The sequence below is a fragment of the Pogoniulus pusillus genome, chromosome 17 (assembly GCF_015220805.1).
Source record: "Pogoniulus pusillus isolate bPogPus1 chromosome 17, bPogPus1.pri, whole genome shotgun sequence".
Lineage (NCBI taxonomy): Eukaryota > Metazoa > Chordata > Aves > Piciformes > Lybiidae > Pogoniulus > Pogoniulus pusillus.
This window is the reverse complement of record NC_087280.1, coordinates 8,845,525-8,866,054: the sequence shown is the minus strand read 5'-3', so window position 1 is coordinate 8,866,054 and position 20,530 is coordinate 8,845,525. Positions and strand designations below refer to the sequence as shown.

Sequence of the window (20,530 nt, the reverse complement as noted above, 5' to 3'; positions counted from 1 at the left end):
GCTGGAGCATGTCCAGAGAGGGGACATTGTAGCCAGGCAACCAGCAATAGGACAAGGGGACACAGTCTCAAGTTGTGCCGGGGTAGGTATAGGCTGGATGTTAGGAGGAAGTTCTTCACAGAGAGAGTGATTTCCCATTGAAATGGGCTGCCCAGGGAGGTGGTGGAGGCACCATCCCTGGAGGTGTTCAAGAAAAGACTGGATAAGGCACTTAGTGCCATGGTCTAGTTGACTGGCTAGGGCTGGGTGCTAGGTTGGACTGGATGATCTTGGAGGTCTCTTCCAACTGGGTTGATTCTATGATTTAGTAATAGCATCATGTGTGTTTTTAGGCACCTACCAAATGAAATACTAAACAAATTGTGGAATATTTGCTCTGTTGTCAACAAGAATAATAAACAGCTCTGAAGCACCCTGAAGATGTGACTTGGTGACTTTGGTGTTAAAGCAAGTCTTTTAAGTTCCAGTTCCTCTGGTCTTCTATTTCCATGCAATTTACTCCTCCATTCGTTTAATAGGGACCTGTGTTTGGATGCAGATATTGCCATGAAACAGCTAAGGACTGTTTATACTGTATGTAGAGTCAAGAAAACCTCTGAGTAAAATTATCCTGCAGAGTTCTGTTTGAGTTGGATTTGACCACATCTAAACAAGGCCAAAAAAAAAAAGAGAGAAAAAGAAAGATCCGTTTTATCTGTAGTGGTCATTTCATCATTGTGAACCTTATTCAGCCAGGACTCTTTCAGTTAGTCTGGGTTGGAAAGGGGGGGTGGTTTGGTTGTGTTTTTTCAGTTGGTTGATTTTGTGGTGTTTGTCATAGTTAGCAAAAGCCTGTGCACTCAGATTATTCGTTAATACCATCAGGAGGGTCTCTTAATTCTTACCAGCAGAAGACAGTATATATATGTTCAGAGGGGTTGCTTATTTTGGTATGTATGTTAAGTCTTTGAAAGTGTAAGTCCATTCAGTAGAGCACAATGTGAACACAGAACTAGTTAATATTTTACTCTAGTCTTTGCAACAACTTCTGTCCTTGAAAAAACTGTAAGTATAAGGCAGTCTGGATATGTCATGTTACATAGCTAGAAGGAAAATCATTGGTATGATTAGTGATTGAGAGGTTAGTACTTTCATGATTTTTAAATCTTTGATAGCATCTCATAAATGAAAAGCTTAATAGTTTTGGAAATTATGTCAAAATATGGTACTGTTTAGATCAGTGCCAGTGACCTTGCAAGTCTTGTCCCTAAACTGTCACAATTGAATGCATTTTAACTAGTTAATAGAATGGCTGCAGCTGAAATGGAAGGAAAACCAGTCTAACTTGCTTGAAATATGTGAACTTGCTTACTGAATAATCCCTTGAAGAACAGCTGAAGATTCAAGCTCACTGCAGCACACCTCACCAAGAGATAAAAAGCAGACCCTTTTAATAGGTGACTAATAGTAGTTAACTTCCAAGCTCATGGCCATGTGTTAAAGTAGACTAGGTCTCATTTTGAGATGATAGGAAGAATTAATCAGCATAAGGAAGAAGAGCAGTAACTAAAGCTGTTTAGGCCATTTAGTCCCTTTTACAGAGGCTTGAGGATTTTTTGCTTGGGGTAGGAAGAAGGTGGCAGCTTAATTCTCCATTTTGCTTTTAAGGATTTTTTTCTTTCCCTTTTTAGAGGTACGAGATTTTATTATCCATGCTATCCAGTAGTACTGGGAGGCTTTCAGCTGCTTTAAGAAGCAGTGTCTAAGGTTAGAGGAGTTGCCTAAAGGTACAGAGTGGGGAAAATACTGGAACTACAAACAGAAATTAACACCTGTTATTTGCATTCATAAGCTTTAAAAACTAGATGTCTATACCTTCACTGAAGAGCCAATAAGGATTTCATTTAAAGGGCTGTCTCTATGTTGAGGCTTGCTATGTTGGTCTTCTTGGGTGTCAGTCTTTGAGTGTAGATTGGTTTTGATTTTGTGTGGGTTTTTTTGTTTGTTTTTTTAATTTGGGAGTCACATGGATGTTACATAGGGAAATCAGTGTGTAGTTGTTTTATTCAAATTGGATTGGTTTCTATACAAAAAGGAGAGGAAAAGGCAATAGAAGGAGATTTGATATCTCCATTACTGTTACCCCCTCAGGATCATCTGGGGGAGCTGAGTACATCTGAATTGCTGAAGCTACATAGAACTTTTTCCCTGTAGTTCAAGAAGTTAAACAACTAGTCTGACATCAACCTAAAAAGGTGGCCCACAAGACTTTTAGAGTTGGTTTTAGCAGACCATAACTTCTTTCTTGATACCTTAAGTGTTCTACACCAGGAACGGAATGGCATGGGCAGCCACATCATTCCCTTTTTTTCAGAAGATTTTGGAATATTATTGTGTCATTCACTTAGATTCCACAAACATGAATATGGAAAGAATACTTGAAAGTCTGCTGCTGCCATTAAAAAAAAATAATCTGTGTTCTAGCTCATTTGGAATAGAGATTTATTCACTAGATTTGTATTTCAAGTACAGCAGATAAAGAACAAATAATTACTTAGTTGAATTCAGTTTTATGCAGTTGATTCTGAAAGGAAACGTTAAGATCTTTAGAAAAATTGGCTGAGTTGTGTCTAATGTTGAATCTAGCAAAAATTTAACAATTCTACTAACTTGTGAATGAGGTACTTGGTTTTCCTCATTTCATCCCTTCATCTGTTTTGTAAAAGAATTCTAAAGGCCTTGCACTGTGCAGTCACAGCCGGAGGGGATTTTCACCAGCTGAAACACTGAAGTCAGCCAAAACTGTTTTTTAATGATCAGTTACACAACCGCTCTCATGTCATGGCCAGTGTTGAGGGTGTGGTAAAAAAAGGTGTGGAGCCACAAAACATTTTCTGTGTTCCTATCCAAGAGATTTTTTGCTGTATTCAGTTTGAAATACAGTATTTCGTTTGCATCTTGAGTACCCTGCTGTGTTTTGTCCATTTTCTTTGGTTTTTTGCAGTAATGACTGCAAAGGATTTTGATGCCTTTTGCAGTAACTGAGCTGTTCTTTAAGTCTGTTTACTCCTTGCACTTAAGTTGAGAGTAGAATATTAGATCAATACATTTGCTTTACAGAGGCTTTTGCAACAAAGGAGTTGGAACAATATTTAGGATTTTATTTAAATTTGGTCTTGACTGATTTTAAATGTCTTAAAAAAAATTCTGGACACATATACAACTGTATACAAGGACACAAACTCTATTAAACTAAAGGAGCAAGATGAGAAGTGAGGGAAATGAATGCAGGAGTTGCTGTATGGCAAGTAATTTAAGGCCAAAAGCTGAAAACCAAATACTGCATGCATATGAACTCCAGCAGTTGTGACTATGTGGACTCAGATAAGCAGACTTGTGCCAAGTAAAACTTTATAAATCACGTCTACATACCAGATGAGTACCATTTTTGCAGACAACAATTGGCAGTATGCACTCAAGACTTAAGAAATCAAACCCTAGTGTCTCAAATCATGCACCAATGAAGTTAAGAAACATGCAGTTGTTGATGGTCTCTGGTTGACTGACTTTCCTTGGAAGCTCTTTGGCAGAGACTAGAATAGATGCTAGATTGTCCAGGGCTATGTTTGGGTACTCTAGCTGTGAAGCTATTCTTTCTGTTACTGCTCATTTCTGCATCAGTGCCTCTTCATATACAAACTTTTGGCTTGTTTTGAAGGTGATTTTTTTTTAAGCCTCAGAATTCAAATATCTGACAACTATTTAAAAAAAAAATCTTTGGTTATTAATCACCTTGGATTGTTTACCTCCACACATGATCTTTTTTTTATTGTTGCCAGCAACTGATATTTTGCAGTGGACCTTTCTTGTAGGGTTTGATAACTTGTTTTGTTCATGCTGGTTTGGGTCCACTGCAGGGCTAATAAATGAAGCTGCCTCATTATTGCACAGTGTCAGTGTTAGAATGCAGAAACTTATCTTCGAGCAGTCACCAAGGACTTTGTATTGTGCAATGTTGTCTTTACAGCTATGTTGTCTTAATTCTAGACAGGCTTCCTTTTCCACTTTGAGCTTTTTTGAACATAAAAGTTGATACAGTAAAGTAAAATATTTAACGTATACACAGTACTAAATGAGAAGATACAGAATCGCTGAACAAGTGCACTGGATTGGAAGGGTCCTCTATAGGTCATCCAGTCCACCCCCCCTGCAGTAAGCAAGTATGTAGCAGCTAGATCAGGTTGCTTAGAGCCACACCAAGCCTGACCTTTAATGTCTTACGGGATGGGGCCACTACCACCTCCATGGACAACCTGTTCCAATGTTCCACCACCCTCGTAGTAAAGAAATTCCTTCCAATCTAAATTTACCCTTCTCTACTTCCTCTTGTCCTAGTGCTACGTGTCTTTGTAAATAGTCCCTCCTCAAGTTTCCTGTAGGTCTTCCTAGGCTGCTGTAAGGTCTCCATGGAACGTTCTCTTCTCCAGGCTGACCAACCTCAACTCTGTCAGCCTGTCTTCATAGGAAAAGTGCTGCAGCTCTCTGATCATCTTCATGGCCCTTTTCTGGATCAGGTCCATGCCCTACTTGTGGAAGGAAAGAAGCCAGACAGTTGTGGTCAATGGGATGGAGTCTAGTTGGAGGCCTGTAGCTAGTGGAGTCCCACAGGGGTCAGTACTGGGACCAGTTCTGTTCAATATATTCATCAATTACCTGGATGAGGGCAAGTTTGCTGATGACACCAAACAGGGTGGAGTGGATGACACACCAGAAGGCTGTGATGTCATTAAGAGAGACTTAGGCTGGAGGGCTGGGCAGGAAGAAATGTAATGAAATTCAACAAGGGCAAGTGTAGAGTCTTACACCCGGGAAAGAACAACCCCAAGTATCAGTATAGGTTTGGGACTGACCTGTTGGAAGGCACTGAAAAGGATTTGGGAGTCCTACCTGATGGGAGGTTGACGATGAGTCAGCAATGTGCTCTTGTGGCCAGGAGGGGCAATGCCATTTTGGGGTGTATTAAAAGGGTTGTGGCTGCTAGGTCGAGAGAGGTTCTCCTGTTCCTCTACTTTGCCCTGGTGAGGTCACATCTGGAGTACTGTGTCCAGTTCTGGGCTTCCCAGTTCAAGGTGGACATAGATCTGCTTGAGAGGGTCCAGTGCAGGGCCACAGAGATCATTAAGGGAATGGAACATCTCTCTTATGAGGAGAGTCTGAGGGAGCTGGGGCTCTTTAGCTTGGAGGAGACTGAGGGGTGACCTCATGGATGTTTATAAATATGTAAAGGGTGAGTGCCAGGAGGATGGAGCCCGGCTCATCTCAGTGATGCCTGATGGCAGGATAAGGGGCAATGGGTGGAAGCTGAGGCATAGGTAGTTTCATGTAAACATGAAAAGGAATTTTGTCACTGTAAGGGTGACAGAACACTGGAACAGGCTGCCTAGGGGGGTTGTGGAGTCTCCCTCTCAAAACCCATCCAGACACATTCCTCTCTAGTCTGGTATAGGTGATCTTACTCTGGCAGGGGGGTTGGACTGGATGATCTTTCAATGTCCCTTCCAGCCCCTGATGTTCTGTGATTCTGTGTTGAGCTAGACAGTACTCCAGGTGAGGTCTCACCAGAGCAGAATAGGATTGAAGAATCATGTTTCTTGATCTGCTGGCCATGCTTCTTTTAATGCAGCCCAGGATGTGATTTGCCTTCTGGGATGCACGTGTGCATTGTTGGTGCATGTCCATCTTTTTGTCCACCAGTATTCCAAGTTCTTTTCTGTAGGGTTACTCCCTGTCACATCATCCCCAGCCTATACTGATGATGAATGTTATCCCAGTCCAGGTGCAGGATGTTGTGCTTGGCCTCATTGAACCTCAGGAGGTTCACCTGAGCCCACTTCTTTTGCTCATTCGTGTCATATCAGGTGCACTGCTTAGTTTGCTGTTATCTACAGACTTGCTGAGGGTAAACTTATTCCCACTGTCTGTATCATGGATGAAGATACTAAGCAGCGCTGGTCCCAGTATGGACCTGTGAGGGGCACCAGTTGTCACCTGAATGACATATGAGATTGTTTAAGAAGTCTGCAAGGATGTGGCTAATAAGAGAGGGTTTTATTCCTTCAGAGATTGAAGAGATGGAAGTCTTAATGTGAAACAGGCTAAACGTAGTGAATAGAAGATACTGGATGCCCTGAAAGAGAGTCTGAGGGCAAATGGATTGAAAAGAAAGACAGGCAAACAAACATAATGAGAAAAATGCTTGCATAAACATAATTCCATAATATAATACAGATAAAAAGTTGGTTTACTGAAACAAACTACCACAAGTAGCAAGTGGGAATAAAAATGAAATAAGCTTGTTTTATATACCATGGGGAAGAAACTGCAGTCTTGCAATTAAGATATGTTAATTTTAAGATTCAAAGAGCTCACTTCAATGCTTGATACATTTTCCCCCTGCCCCCCCCCGCCCCAATGTTGTTTGTTGTCTGGAATATTTTTTGGGTGTTGAAGTTATGTTGATTTTTTTTAATAGTTTGATTGAGGGGAGGTGTTGTAGGGAAAATATATCTGAATATATAGTATTTCATTCTAGCTTTTGTCTTCAGGAATCTTGTTTAACCAGTTTTCTCTGTTATGTGCTCTGTATGTGTACATGTACATAACCTCATTTCGGCTCTCTTGAAGAGGCTTATCCGTAGTTCTGTGAATTAAAGATCATGTTATATTAACAATGTTTGTTAATGTTTCATATTCAACTTAAATATTGTTGTGTGACTTTTTTGTGGTTGTTATCATTGGTTAAATTTGTATCAGTGTAGTAAATATAATTGCCAAAACTTTGCCAACATCCTCAAATATTAAATATAGCAATGTAATGGATTTATGAATGGATACAAACATGAGTCATCAACTGATGTAGTGTCATTAAGCCTTGATGACCTTTTGTCAACTCAGACTGTTTATGTATAGCACCATTACAAATAAGTCATGTGTGGACTAAGGGATGTAGATCCACAGCACGATCTGTACGTGTGAATTCTCCAGATTTTTCCTCATTCGTACTCATTAGCCCTATAGTGTTCTGTTGTCCTTCTGCTTTCATGCTCATCACTCTAACCTACCCTAATTCAATGCTTTTGCAAAGAGCTTTCAACTCCTATTTTGAATGTGTGAGCCAGTCACTGAATTTTAAATGAAAGCTGTGCCTTCTTGCTCATGTAGACAGAACTAAAAAGAATAGGATTACCACTGGCTGTTAGCAAATACCATCTGTTGTAGAATTTAAACTGTCTAGGCTGTTGCCACTTTCAGTTCTAGCCTATGAAGTGCAAAAATTTGCATTCAAAATTTATCAACATACATAACAATTTCTCTGTGTTTTCAGTGCAGTAGCTTTCATGTCCCCTACTGGCATATTTTATTGAGGTAATTTTATGCAGGCTTTCGTAGGCCATCTCTTAAAAACAGACTGGTAAATTTAAGGTGTGGTGTCTGTGTGAGTAACATTGCTTTCTAGCTGCTTGGGGTTGGTTGAATACATTGCCTGTGTGGTAGGATTCCATAGTCAGAGGATGCAGCAATGTGTTTCTGTTTCAGCCGTGACCATGTATGGTTTCGTAGCTGATGAACCGAACCTTGTGTAACTGTTCAATATATGGATAGATATCTCTCCACTGGATTCTCCCCTAAGGCTGTTGGCACAGGGTCTGGCAGAACTACATTTCAGTGTTTTTGTTTTTTTTCATTTGCATGTCCATTCCAATGGTACCTAGGCTCTTCTCTATTATGTTCACCTCTCCTCCCAAGAGAAGACCTGAAAGGCAGGTAGAAAGTGACAAGGGATACTGGATAAGACTAACAGTCTTAGGAGAAAGGAAGAGGTGAGAAGTTGTTTGATATTCTCATTTTCTGTGCCAGTATGCTACAAGATACAGTATGTATTGCCAAAAGCTATTATAGTCCAGAAGTTTCATTGATGTCAGTGAAGAGTATTTGAAGGTAATTTAATCATGCCAAAGTCATTACATACCTGTGTGGAGATCAGCTGATTAAGTGCTGGTTGCTCATGCAGCGGGAACTTCAGACATGTTTTACATATCTAGCCAATTTAATAAAGGTAGTACTTGCTAATTCCCCTTTGTGCTTATCTACCTTTGAGATATATATATTTACCTAGCTTCTTGCTAACTCACTGAAATGTATAGTGAAAAAAGAGAGTATTAGTGTAGTTTAATTTCACAGGCTAAAATAATATTATAAGATACCTAAAGTTAAAGGCAGAATGGAGATGATTTCTTGATATGATTGTTCAGTGTAGGTTGAGCTTAATTTTGAGCCTATTATGTTAAGTACACATATTTATGTGTATATGTATGTAAATCTGTAAATTTTAGGGATTTGTTTGGTTGTTTGCTTTTGTGTGTATGCTTCTAAGTAAATAATGCTTGCTGTGTCAGGAAAATAGAGCAAAGGATGGTAGAAGAGGTAGAGAAATCTTCAGGTACAGTCTGTGTCTGCTGCAGTCCTCTTACTGTGCGTCCCTGTGTAGGCGGTTGGATGAAAAAGAACAGACAAATCAACATTCCTTTCCTGGAACTCCCCAGAAAGCCTCAGCTGCTTTCACTCAGCTCCAGAAAGGGGAAATGAGACAAAAAGGAGGCACTGGTGGAGTGCTTGCTAATTAGTAAAACTTTGTTAAGCGCAAAAATTAAAAGGGTAGATAAATGCTGTTGAAATTTCAGTATGTGAGAACATAAAAACATCAACAGAGATTTATTTGGGAGCTTTTAACTAGTTGTGTACTTAGAAGAACGAGTTTTTCAGTATTTTCAAAATACCAGAACTTGTCAGCCTACTTACGCTGCCAGCTTTTCTCTAATAAGTTCGTTGACCCTGTAGACAGTCTGAGTGTTTTCTGAGTTACTGCTTTATCAAACTGATTTGCATGATTTTAAAGCTATTGCTTGCTAGAAAGTAATGTGGGAGGGCACACTTTGTAAACACCATTTTATATAACTTTGCTTATTCCTTTTGGGTTTGGGGGAGGAAAATCAGGAACTACAGTCCAAAGCAGCATAACTGAAAAATTATTTTTGTGCTTTCTTAAAACATTTCACAAAAGTTTCTTCCCAAATTACCCTGTAGGATTTTTTTAGTTTTCACTCAGATAAATACAATTTAACATGCAAAAATGTTATGCTTCAGTAATGAATGTGTAATTACCTATTGTCACCCCATAACCTAAAGGCTAAAGGTATACAGATATTAAAAAGGGATTAGAGAAATCAACGGATGATGCTTTCATCAAGGAAAAGTAGAGCTGGTAGTGTGTAATGGGGAAAGGATTGCCCCATAGTTCTTCCTCTTTTTTTACTATTGACTTCAGCGATGACTGCTGGAGAGAATGCTGGTCTAAACTGACCCATATGTCTGTTCTGGTGTTCTTATTATTCTTTCAGGTCTCAATGTAAAAGGCAGTTGGCCTGTACATGAGAACCAGACCTTTACACAGAGTATTGCTCTGTATTAGACTCTACATGCCCAAGAGCAAGAACCACAAATCATGTCTTGGCTTCCTTTGTGTTCTTTGGAGGGATTCTGCCTGAGAAGTCAGTGAAGAGTAAACATTTTCCAAAATAAGTGGTAGTATGTTTGAGAGACCATAAGTGGTGAGGTTGTGGCGATTAGCTCTGAAAAGTTATGTACTGCCTCCAGCTACCCTGCCAAAAAATAAAATCTGTTACTGCATGTGATGAATTGTGGCAAGTAATTAATTAAAATTGGTGCTGTGTATTGATTTGTGTTTCTGAAAAAGGTAGAGTATTTATTTTTGAATACAAGTTGGACGCAGGAGCTAAACTCCTTCCATCCTCAGGCAGTAACTGAAAACCACTGAAAAAGTACAGCTCCAAGTGTGGGCTTTGTGATAGGCAAGTAGAGCTGCACCAAATACCACTTCCAGTCTCTCTTGCTTGTTCATGCCTGTGTACTATTTGCTTTTCTGTGCTGGCACAGCACTTCATGTGATGGTGTTTGAAATGGGTCTTTTCTCCAGTAACACCTTCCCCCTCTTTTTTTTGAGTGTGTGTGTCATGATCTCTATGTTTATCTGTATATTCATACATTACATTTGATCTTATTGCCTAACTTGGTTTACTCTGCAGCCCCACAAATAGTCACGTGGATGTCAGGTGTTATATCTTGGCGCTTGGATTAAGCAATGGGGCAAGACTGCCTACATTTTATGGTGTTATGGAAGATGCTCTTCATCGATACATTCTTCCTTAAAGATTCATTTGGCTTTTGACATCTGTTAAGATTTTTAGATTACTTGGAATTACCTAACAATGGGATCTGATGATGAATAATGAAAATATTTTAGGACAATAAAGGTGTTAAGTGAATATGTGTGAAGCAGTCATGAGACTGTTCAGGTATTGTATGTTACTTTAGCGTGTAGGTATACCTGAAGAAAAAGAGTGTACTTGTGTGTTCTACAGTAATATGGCAAATGCACATTTGCAGTGCATGCAGACTTTAAATACTTTGTTGACATTTTGATGTTGTATCCTAGCTGTATTTTCTGTGGTGCCATATGAAACTTCTGTTGGAAAACAACATTAGATTTTATTTGACTTTGAAACGTGACATGATTTTTTTTCACCAGAGTGCTGCAGTCCTTGCCAGTGAAAGAAACACTGCACAAGAAGTGCGAAACAGTATGGAAAATCAAGTCAAAGAGCTGACTGAGGAAAATGAACAGCTGAAGAGAACAGTTGATGAGCTCGAGAGTAAAATTGAAGAGTTGCTCAAACAAATTGATAATATGAAAGAAGAAGAAAATTCACTGAAAGAAAATGTAAAAATATATGAGGTAAGCTAAGAAAACAAGCCACATAAGTACTAGCCTTCCTGTTTCCAAAGGGCACATTGTAGAGCAAAAACTGACAAAGAGGAAGATAAGCAGTGCCACTGGGAAGGCTAAGCAAAAGCAGAAGGTTGTCAAGGAGTAAGATGCAGTTTGCCTGAGACATATAGAGAAGATTTTTTTTCAATGAAAACCGATGTAAAAGCAAGGCACATCTTGGATCTGAGGAGACCAGTGATAGGCCAGAGTGAACATTATTTATAGCTTAGTTTACCTCTTAGGTTAAATGTCTTGCTGCTGTTTGTACATGTTTCAAATTGTATTATTGCAGGGAGAGAAACAACTACTAGAAGAAGCTTTGAAACAGGCTGAAAAAGAGACAAAAGACTTGGCAGGGCTAAAAAGCTCTTTGGAAAGCCAACTAGAAGATATGCAGGTAAGAGCAGGAGTAGTTTGGAATATCTACATTTCAGATTTCCTGTTTGTTTACCCAAGTCACTATTGCTCTTTGCTGAGTTAACATCTTACCCTTTTTGAAATATGTTTTTGTTTAAAGACCAGACATCACTGCAATGTTCAAATGGTTTTGGTGGATTTGGTTTGGTTGGTTTTGTTTTGAGGGTTTGGTGTTTTTTGGTTTTGGGGTTTTTTTTGATTGGTTGGTTTGGGAGTTGTTTTGTTTTTTTCTGCGGATCTTATAAAAATTCAGGGAGAAGAATCACAAAATAAACTGTGCAAGGTTTTATATATTTGTTTTATTTTTTAGAACGATTATCCAACTCTGGTTGTGTATAGGTATTTGCATGTCAAAGAACCCAAAAAAAGATTTCTCTCTGGGAGCTGCTAAGTTCTATTTGCACAGCATCTGTTGCAGTGAAACATTTTGTTTGGGGCTTCTGGGTGCTATAGAAGCACAACAACAGGAAAAGAAGTCCCCACTAATTATTTTTCAGTCAGGAACAGTTTTTGGGGGTATGGCGTTTTTTGTTTGTTTAGGTTTTTGGTGGTTTGGTTGGTTTTTTGGAGTGGGTTGTTTTTTTTTCCGTATGAAAAAAGGTTGACAAAAGTTTCAAGAGAGAATTAAAGAGAATATATAGAAAAATGTGAAACTTGAAATGAGTATTGAACCTTGAGCAGGAGGTAGGATGTGCTGACATGTGCAACTGCAGAGGAATGTATGCTTTGCATGTAATAGAATCGTGAAACATCATTTGGACCTAGGAAGGATGAAGCACTGCATTTGCTAAGATGATGTTTTTTCTGTACTGCCTAGCAAACTAACTCTATAAACTTATTTATTAAGTTTGCCTTAGTATCACAAAAACTGTTGGTCTGACTGCTGCATGGAGATTGTTTTGAAGTATTGCTTTTAGGCATTAGAAAAAAGTAATCATTTCATTACATATGTTTCTTAACCTATGGCAGGGAAGAATCCATTGTATTTCACAGGAGTGGCAACAGTTAACTCAGCAGTTAAAAGACGAAACTCATCAGAAGGAACAATTAAAGCAGATGAAGAATGAAGTGGAGATGGAACAAAGACAACTGAACAAAACCATTGAGAAGTTACAGAAAGAGGTATGAGTTCATTCCAAAGAGACTGCAGGGAAGTGAATATCTAACAGACAGGAGCAAATGAACTGCCAAATTGTAAAGAATGAGTATTTTCTAAAATGTGGTAACGAAGGTGAAATGCAAACTTTATTGTTAGTCTCTTTTAACCTAGAGACTCTCAGTAAAACATTTCAAGGCTGGAACAGAGGCTGGAACACCACAATCTCAAAGTACAATTGTAAGCCAGTTATATGTTTTTTCAACAAGACTCCAGACTTGATTTCAGTTCTAATGTATCCTATAGCAGTATTTCAGAGTTTCATAGATGATTCTTAAAGTGCCACTGGATAAGACTGCCTTTGTCATCTGTGTGTAAACTGTACAACTTGATGGTGATCTGAAGTGTGATTGTGCACATCAATCAGCTGGAAGAACTGCTAAACAAAAAGGAGAAACAAGAATAGTCTTGCTACACACACTATTATAAAATAATCTTATCATTTTAAGTTTTCCAACTTCTGCATGGAAATGAATTTGTTAGAGAACATGTTTGTTAGATTTTCCCACTTCAGAATACTGACCTGACTATCAAAGCTGGAGAAAACAACACTTGTGTATTACGCATGATACAACTTTTAGAGAATTGTTTTAGAAAAAAAAAATGCACTTCTTTCTCAGATGTCTGAAATGGTAGAGGTCTCAAGAGCATCAACTCTGGAACTTCAGAACCAGCTGGACGAATACAAGGAGAAAAGTCGCAGGGAACTTGCAGATGTGCAGAGACAATTAAAAGAGAAAAACCTTGAGGTAGAAAAGTCACGTCTGACAACCATGAGGATGCAAGATGAGGTAGTGACTCTTAAGCTTGGTGATAAATTTTTTAACCTTTGACCTAGAATTCAGCTCAATTTTCAAGACTGAGTGCTATCATGCTTGTCTGTGCTTGATTGTGAGAAACTGGTATCAGTCAGTATGCTTTTGAGTTTCATTCTTTATGATATTACTTCTACCAGGGAAATGGAGTTTCCTGTTTATGACAGATAAATGCAGTATTTGACAAACGAATGTATCTTAAATGAGTATGACAAGGATTCCATTGATGATCTACTGCTCTTTAAATGCCTGCTACTGAAGGAATTGGAAGTGTAGAAATAATTTTGAATTAGGAAAATTACAAACCAGTTATTTAGAAAACAACACAACAAAACAATAAACAACCCACCTCCAAATTCTGGCTCTGAAGAAGCTGACATACTCTCTCCTCTTCTTCATATAAGCCAAGCTGCAGATTTAAATGACAAAGGTGTCTGTACAACCAGGAATCAGCCATAGTCTTGAAGTGTCTGCCTCTTCAGCATGTAAATTTTGCAATAGGAGCAGTCTGGTCTTCTAAAGATCTGCACATACTTGTTCTGTAATTGGAAAAGCTATGATAATACACTGTTAACAGAGGCTTTCTGCATGTAAAAATACTTTAATAGTTCAAGTTTTCCGGTTCAGATCTTCTCTTACAGTTGCCTTCTCCCCTTAACAGTTCAGTTTAAAAGTAAATAAAATTCCTGATAGTTTTCTGCTAACCCTCTGTTTTTAATTCCATTCAGGGATGAAGAGTCTTTGTAAACTCATAATAAAATGTGAAAGACAAAACTAAGATATTGAGAACATGGCTCTGAAATTGAATAAATGAGAAAGATAGCTTAATAGAAATATATCACAGTATCACCAAGGTTGGAAGAGACCTCACAGATCATCAAGTCCAACCCTTTACCACAGAGCTCAAGGCTAGACCATGGCACCAAGTGCCGCGTCCAACCTTGCCTTGAACTGCCCCAGGGACAGCGACTCCACCACCTCCCCAGGCAGCCCATTCCAGTGTCCAATGACTCTCGCAGTGAAGTACTTTCTTCTCACCTCAAGCCTACATTTCCCCTGGCGCAGCCTGAGGCTGTGTCCTCTCATTCTGGCGCTGGCCACCTGAGAGAAGAGAGCAACCTCCCCCTGGCCACAACCACCCTTCAGGTAGTTGTAGACAGCAATAAGGTCACCCCTGAGCCTCCTCTTCTCCAGGCTAAACAATCCCAGCTCCCTCAGCCTCTCCTCGTAGGGCTTGTGCTCGAGACCTCTCACCAGCCTCGTCACCCTTCTCTGGACAAGCTCAAGCATCTCAGTGTCCTTCCTAAACTGGGGGGCCCAGAACCGAGCACAGTACTCAAGGTGAGGTCTAACCAGTGCAGCGTACAGGGGCAGAATGACCTCCCTGCTCCTGCTGACCACACCATTCCTGATGCAGGCCAGGATGCCACTGGCTCTCTTATGTATCTGTTTGTGTGTAAATATGTATACATACTGTGTTTGCAGTTATGAAAAATAATTCTAGTTCTGTCTATTGCAATTGCAAAACAAGAAAAAAAATTGGAACAAAATAAGCCTTCATTATTTGACAAAAAAAATGCAATCATTTTATAGAAAATGAGATTTTTCTAGTTCTGAAATTCTACATCTCCATAAGATAACATTTTAAATCCTAGAGCTTTAAAAATGTGGTATGGTAAGTAGCTGCAAAAGTGGAAACAAAATCTGGAAAAAAAAAAAAAGGATAGGCAGGTGAATCAGTAGAATTTTAGACAGGTTGAATATTCACAACAGTTGAGAGTCTTTATTATCTCTTTTAACAAGAAGTAGAAGGTAGTGTTTCCATCTGACATGAAAGACTGTTCTCTGTCGAAATTCTCCTGGGTAGGTGTCATAGTGCATAAAACATTCTCTTTGAAGGTCTCATCAAAAGCCAAGGATTGTAATGATCATGGCAACCCAAGTATCATCATCTTGCTCTAATGGAAGAATTATGGAACTCCTGCAAGGCAATATGGGAGTTCTTCATTACTGTGTCTTTTAACTTCTCTGTGAATGCATAAAAAGACAGCAATCTCAACGGCTGTCAATCCAGTGTCATTCTGAAATGCTAAATGCATATGAAATGCTATTAATATGCAGACACACAGATGTCCAACATTTTGTTGTCGGGACTTAGCAATAGGTAGCAAACTGTGTAAACAATCACTAGTATGTTATTTTAGCTTCATCATTGAAATAAGCACTTGACTAAACAGGAGGAACATGCTGAAGGAAAAATAACCTGATTACATATTAGATATATGTGACAAGTTACAAGCATAAGTAGTGATAACAGAATCTCCTAAAACAGCACTCACAACTTACGATTTTACTGAGCAGATGTTGTTAGAAACTTTTACTCTCAGCAGATAGCCCTGCTGTATCTAGAAGTTATATACATATATGTTAGCTATTACGTCATTGGTAAGATGCTGTAATCGAAGTGCCTCAGACATGCAAACTCCATGAATTTTAAAAGTAAAATATTTTGTAGTCTGAAAAGGAAAAGGATCAGGTTGCAAAAGTCCCAAAGAAAAAAACATTTGTAAAGTTATAGAATTTCTGGCTTTCTATAAGTGAGTAAAAATAAATAACATCCCTGCACACTATGTACAGTTGTCACTGTAAAACATGTAGTGTTGAACCATCTCTTTAGTGCTTATATTTAATCTAAGTTTATTTTCTTGGTGCCATCTTGTGGAAAAAACAAAAATTACTGTGAAAAGCTTGCAGCTCCGTGCAATTTCTCTAATGCTTCTGGGTGCATCATGTTTGTAGTCTGTCCCCTTTATTGACATCACATTTAGAGAAAGTACAGAATAATGTTTATTAACATAATCTTACTGTTACAGGTGCGTCTTATGGAGGAAAACTTAAGGGACCACCAGAGAGCTCAGGATGAGGCAATAACTAAAACTCAGTTGCTAGAACAGACTGTGAAAAGCTTGGAGTATGAACTGGAAGCCAAAAACCACTTAAAAGATGATCGAGCAAGACAAATCAAACTAATGGAGGTAAAAGACCTTTTTAAGGATTGGTATCTTATTAGAAATTATTCATATTATTTTGATATTTCAGATGGATTCTCCCTGGGAAGAATCTAAACAACTTGAAGTTGTTCAAAGTCCATGTATTGCTACTGCAGGAATCATTCTGGTACATTCTAAAGGTGATCTGTTAGCCTGTCTATTGTAGCATGATATTTGCTGAATCACATTTTTTCTTTAATAATTCTAAGTAACTTTATTTTTAATTAGTTTTTTCCTCTGGATTTTATCAGGCAAAATTTTGTTACTTTCATTCGTAGGCTCGTCACACACAGCTTCAGAATTATTTAGAAGTTCTTTTTAGCACCTAATACCAGTTTGTTTCAGGAGTCTACATAACATCGTTATTCTGTGTTGTTACAGGGTTACCTTCATAACTGTTCTGTTCAGCTAAGTTGTTTGATTTTTATAAACATTTTTATACCATTGCATTCATATGAAAAGAAACTGTCTTCTAAATATATAGTATAACTTAGCTGTTCTAAAGATCATCTCTAAAAACATTACAGAATTTCTCCTATTTTCTTGAAATTGGTGGGAGTCATAAAAAAAGGAAACGAAACTTCTATTTTATTTCTGTTGGAGAAGCAAATTGATTTCCAGAGGCTTATCTACCAGCCATCTCTCTTTTTAGATTCTGTTTGTGTTTTCACGCTTTTCAAGCCTAGATTGTCAGACAGTTTGAGGCCTTGAAGTTTAAGGAAGAATGCCTTGGTAGCAATTTGAAGAGGCTGAGAAAGTAATATGGTGAAATTGCTCATCTTTATTTCCCTTAGGAGAAGTTATCTCACCTGGAACTTGAGCTTGATGAAGAGAAGACTAACTCTGATTTGTTATCTGAGAGGATTGGTAGATGCAGAGAACAGGTACTTGAAAAAGCGTGCCAACTCTTGTACAATGATGAGGAAATAGTGTTATTGGAATCATGAACCATCATCACAGACTCATAGAATGGCTTAGGCTGGAAGAGACCTTAAAGATCATCTAATCCAACCTCCCTGCCATTGACAGGGACGCTTCTCAACTAGACCAGTTTATGCAAAGGCCCGTTCAACCTGGCCTTGAACATCTCCAGGGAGGGGGCATTCACAGCTTCTCTGGACAATCCATTCCAGAGTCTTGCCACTCTCGTAGTGAAGAATTTCTTCCTAAGATCCAATCTAAACCTACTCTTCTTCAATTTGAATCCATTTCCCTATGTCCTGTCAGTGGACACTCTAGTAAAACGTCCCTTTCCAGCCTTGCTGTAGGTTAACTTCAGATACTGGGAGGCAGGAACTGATTAAGTATGGTTTGCAATAGGTTTTATATACTATTTTTAAGCAGAGTATGTAAATCCAAAGAGCTGAGCTCCACAATTACATACGCTCCTCCACATCATCACAGACTGATTTTTTCCTGTTTTTCTCATTGGGAAATTGACAGAGATTGCATATAAAGACTGGAGAACATTTTAGTCCTCTGATATTCTTGATGCAGAGAGCTTCATCAAGTAATTATTGATGCATGATGCTATTTTGAGGTAGGTGTAGGTAGTGAGGCTACTGGAGAAAGCATGTTGTTGAAAGTGTCTTAGGGTTGGACTGGATGATCTTTGAGTTCTCTTGCAACCAGATGTGTCTTGTGATTATCTGAAAAATTGCAATTTGTTAACCTTACTGAAAAGTAGGGCAGCATAATAGTCTTGATTTCAAAGGAGGAGCTTAGGAAATTGTAAAAGTAATTAATGAAGTCAGCTGAACTCAAAATACCGGTCAGTTTCAACAGAGAGGCAGATTTATTTTCATTATAAGTACCAAAGTTATAAAGGTGTATCAAAGATAAGACAGTTGGGAAGGATTTTTCGCATGAAAATACCAGTCATTACTTCCACAATTGTTACATAAGTAGATCACACACAAAAGGGAGAAGAGTTTATTAACCAGGTTGTGTCTCACGGGCCAGAAAATGTAAAGATAAAGTGAGGTTTGCCAAGCTAAGTGAGACCTGTCATAGTAACCCAAAAATGTAACAGAATGATTCTTGACTGTATGATTAGAAGAAAGAAGTTGTGGAAATTGTATGATGAGTCATGATACAAATTAATCCAGGTATACCCCTATCATCAATAAGGCCAGTGAATGTGTCGGTGGGGAGACATGTAGTGGGCTAATGGAAATGAGACCATTTGAGCTGGAAATCACCAAGTCTGAGAGACTCAGAAGTTCATTGTTCTGAAGGAAGAGGCCTTAATAATATTATTCAAAGCTTCTGAAATAACTGACATAGGAAATTACAGGCCCTGTAACAGAGATTTATAATAAAACAGGAAAGTAGAGAACAAGGCCTGAGAAGGAGTATGATGATGTGGCTGTCTTGGAATATCATGATCTGGACAATGTTCTTTGCCTTAATCTTACATTCTGGAGTATATGAAACTGATGCATTACTCATTACATTGAGTCTACTGCTCTAGCTTTACATTGAGTACTATACATCATTAGTCATATCTTAGAAGTCCAAAAGAAAGTTTACATTGAGGTGCTGTTCTGATTTAATTTTTCTTTCTAAAGAAAGAGAAAAAAAAATAGTCACTGCCATTCTTCTGATTATCTTTTATTTCAGAGGGAGAACGTAAAGTCTTAATTTTTATGTCTTTTCAATGAAATTGTATATGCCACTCAGCTGGAGAGTTTTAAAGTGAGTTAGAGCTCAGTTTTCTTTCATGCATCATTACAATACCAAAGCATCATTACTACTTTGTTTGCACTCAGGTTACCGAGATTCTGTTTGATTGCATTATGATCTTGTTGCTATTTTTCCACTGATACTGGGCAGACGCTCCGTTAGTGGCTGAAATAGAATGTAAAGGGCCCCTAATAATGTGGGGTAATGCTGTTGTTAAATTGGGAAGCCTTTAGTACTTGAATCTATGTCTGTGTTGTAAGCTGGGATAAAGGGACCTTAGTCAGTAGTGGGTACTGTGGTAAGTTAATTTGGTAGCTGAATGGAAATCTAAAGTACAGATGGGTGACCAAAATGTTACATAATGGGTAAAAGGCGTGTTTATTTTGAGGTCTGGAGTTTCTCATTTCACACATGAGTTACAAAGGTTGCTTTGTTCTGATTTTATGCCAGAATGACTAAGTAGTCAAATTACTAAAGAATATTTCAGGGTCTGCTAAGCATTTATAATGACATGAGAAATTATAGTGAATTGGTTTGGTAATATCTGTATTTCTGTAATTTTTTTTTTTTATTATAAATATGTTATTTTAATATACTGAAAATGAACTGTAGTGCTCAAATTCATAGTAAAACCACCTTGATTCAACTAATTCTATTCTATATAAAGCTAAATGTTTGAATAAACATTGTCAGGGCTGATAGTCCACGTTTCATTTACCACCCTTTTTAAATTTGAACTCTCTTGAGGCTGGGAATGGCTGCATGAGACACTATTCTCATCTTCCCTGCCTCATTCTTGAGAAGTAGCACAGCAAAGTGGAAACAGTAAAAAAAACAATCTGAGGCAAATGCTGATCATATCCTGTTAGCTTTTAAATGATAAGGTATTTGCAACTCTGGAAAGAGCAAAGTGCTCAGCAAACACACACTGCAGTGCCCAGCTGCCCTTTGAGTCTAAAGTGAGCAGAAACAGGGCACACTCTAGTACACGATACTTTTTTCTTCAAGTAAGTTAATGAAAATTTTGTTGTTGCAAACATAATTGAAAAATATTTGATACCCTCACTGATTTTTTTATTTTCTATGAAAATGCAAACCTGAGTTTAATTTCTTCAGAGTTCTTAGCAGTAGATGTTAAAAATGGACTGGTTTAGTCTCCATAACAATTTTAGAATAAATACAGAAGGATAAAATTACATCATCTGCATCATTCACTTCCTTTTGGTAAAGTGTTCCCAATGGATAGCTGTGTGCCTGCTGTCTAGCTGGCACCAGGTGTGGGAAACAAACATGGGAGTGTGGACATGAAGATTGCTTCAGTTATGAAGGATCAGAGGGGTTCATTTGGCTCTAGCTTGTTTGTTCAAGCATCTGGTTTTGGTCACATACTTGAAGTGTTTATGTGGGTCAATATTATATAGAATGTGTGTGTATATACATATGACACAAATATATCTATGATGTGTGTATATATACAACTTTACTACTTAGCTTTTAACAAGAAACACAGGCTGTGAACCAA

The 20,530-nt window shown here is 38.3% G+C and overlaps 1 protein-coding gene across 4 annotated transcripts in view; it reads left to right on the top strand.

Moving 5' to 3' along the window:
• CGNL1 (cingulin like 1) overlaps positions 1 to 20,530 on the top strand; it is a 56,814-nt gene that overhangs the window by 28,108 nt on the left and 8,176 nt on the right. For all 4 annotated transcript variants that reach the window (XM_064157530.1, XM_064157531.1, XM_064157532.1 and 1 more), the window contains 6 exons: positions 10,646 to 10,852; positions 11,178 to 11,282; positions 12,272 to 12,424; positions 13,079 to 13,249; positions 16,147 to 16,308; positions 17,118 to 17,207. In XM_064157530.1, coding sequence (XP_064013600.1) covers positions 10,646 to 10,852; positions 11,178 to 11,282; positions 12,272 to 12,424; positions 13,079 to 13,249; positions 16,147 to 16,308; positions 17,118 to 17,207 — 888 coding nt within the window. The remainder of the gene's footprint in view (positions 1 to 10,645; positions 10,853 to 11,177; positions 11,283 to 12,271; positions 12,425 to 13,078; positions 13,250 to 16,146; positions 16,309 to 17,117; positions 17,208 to 20,530) is intronic.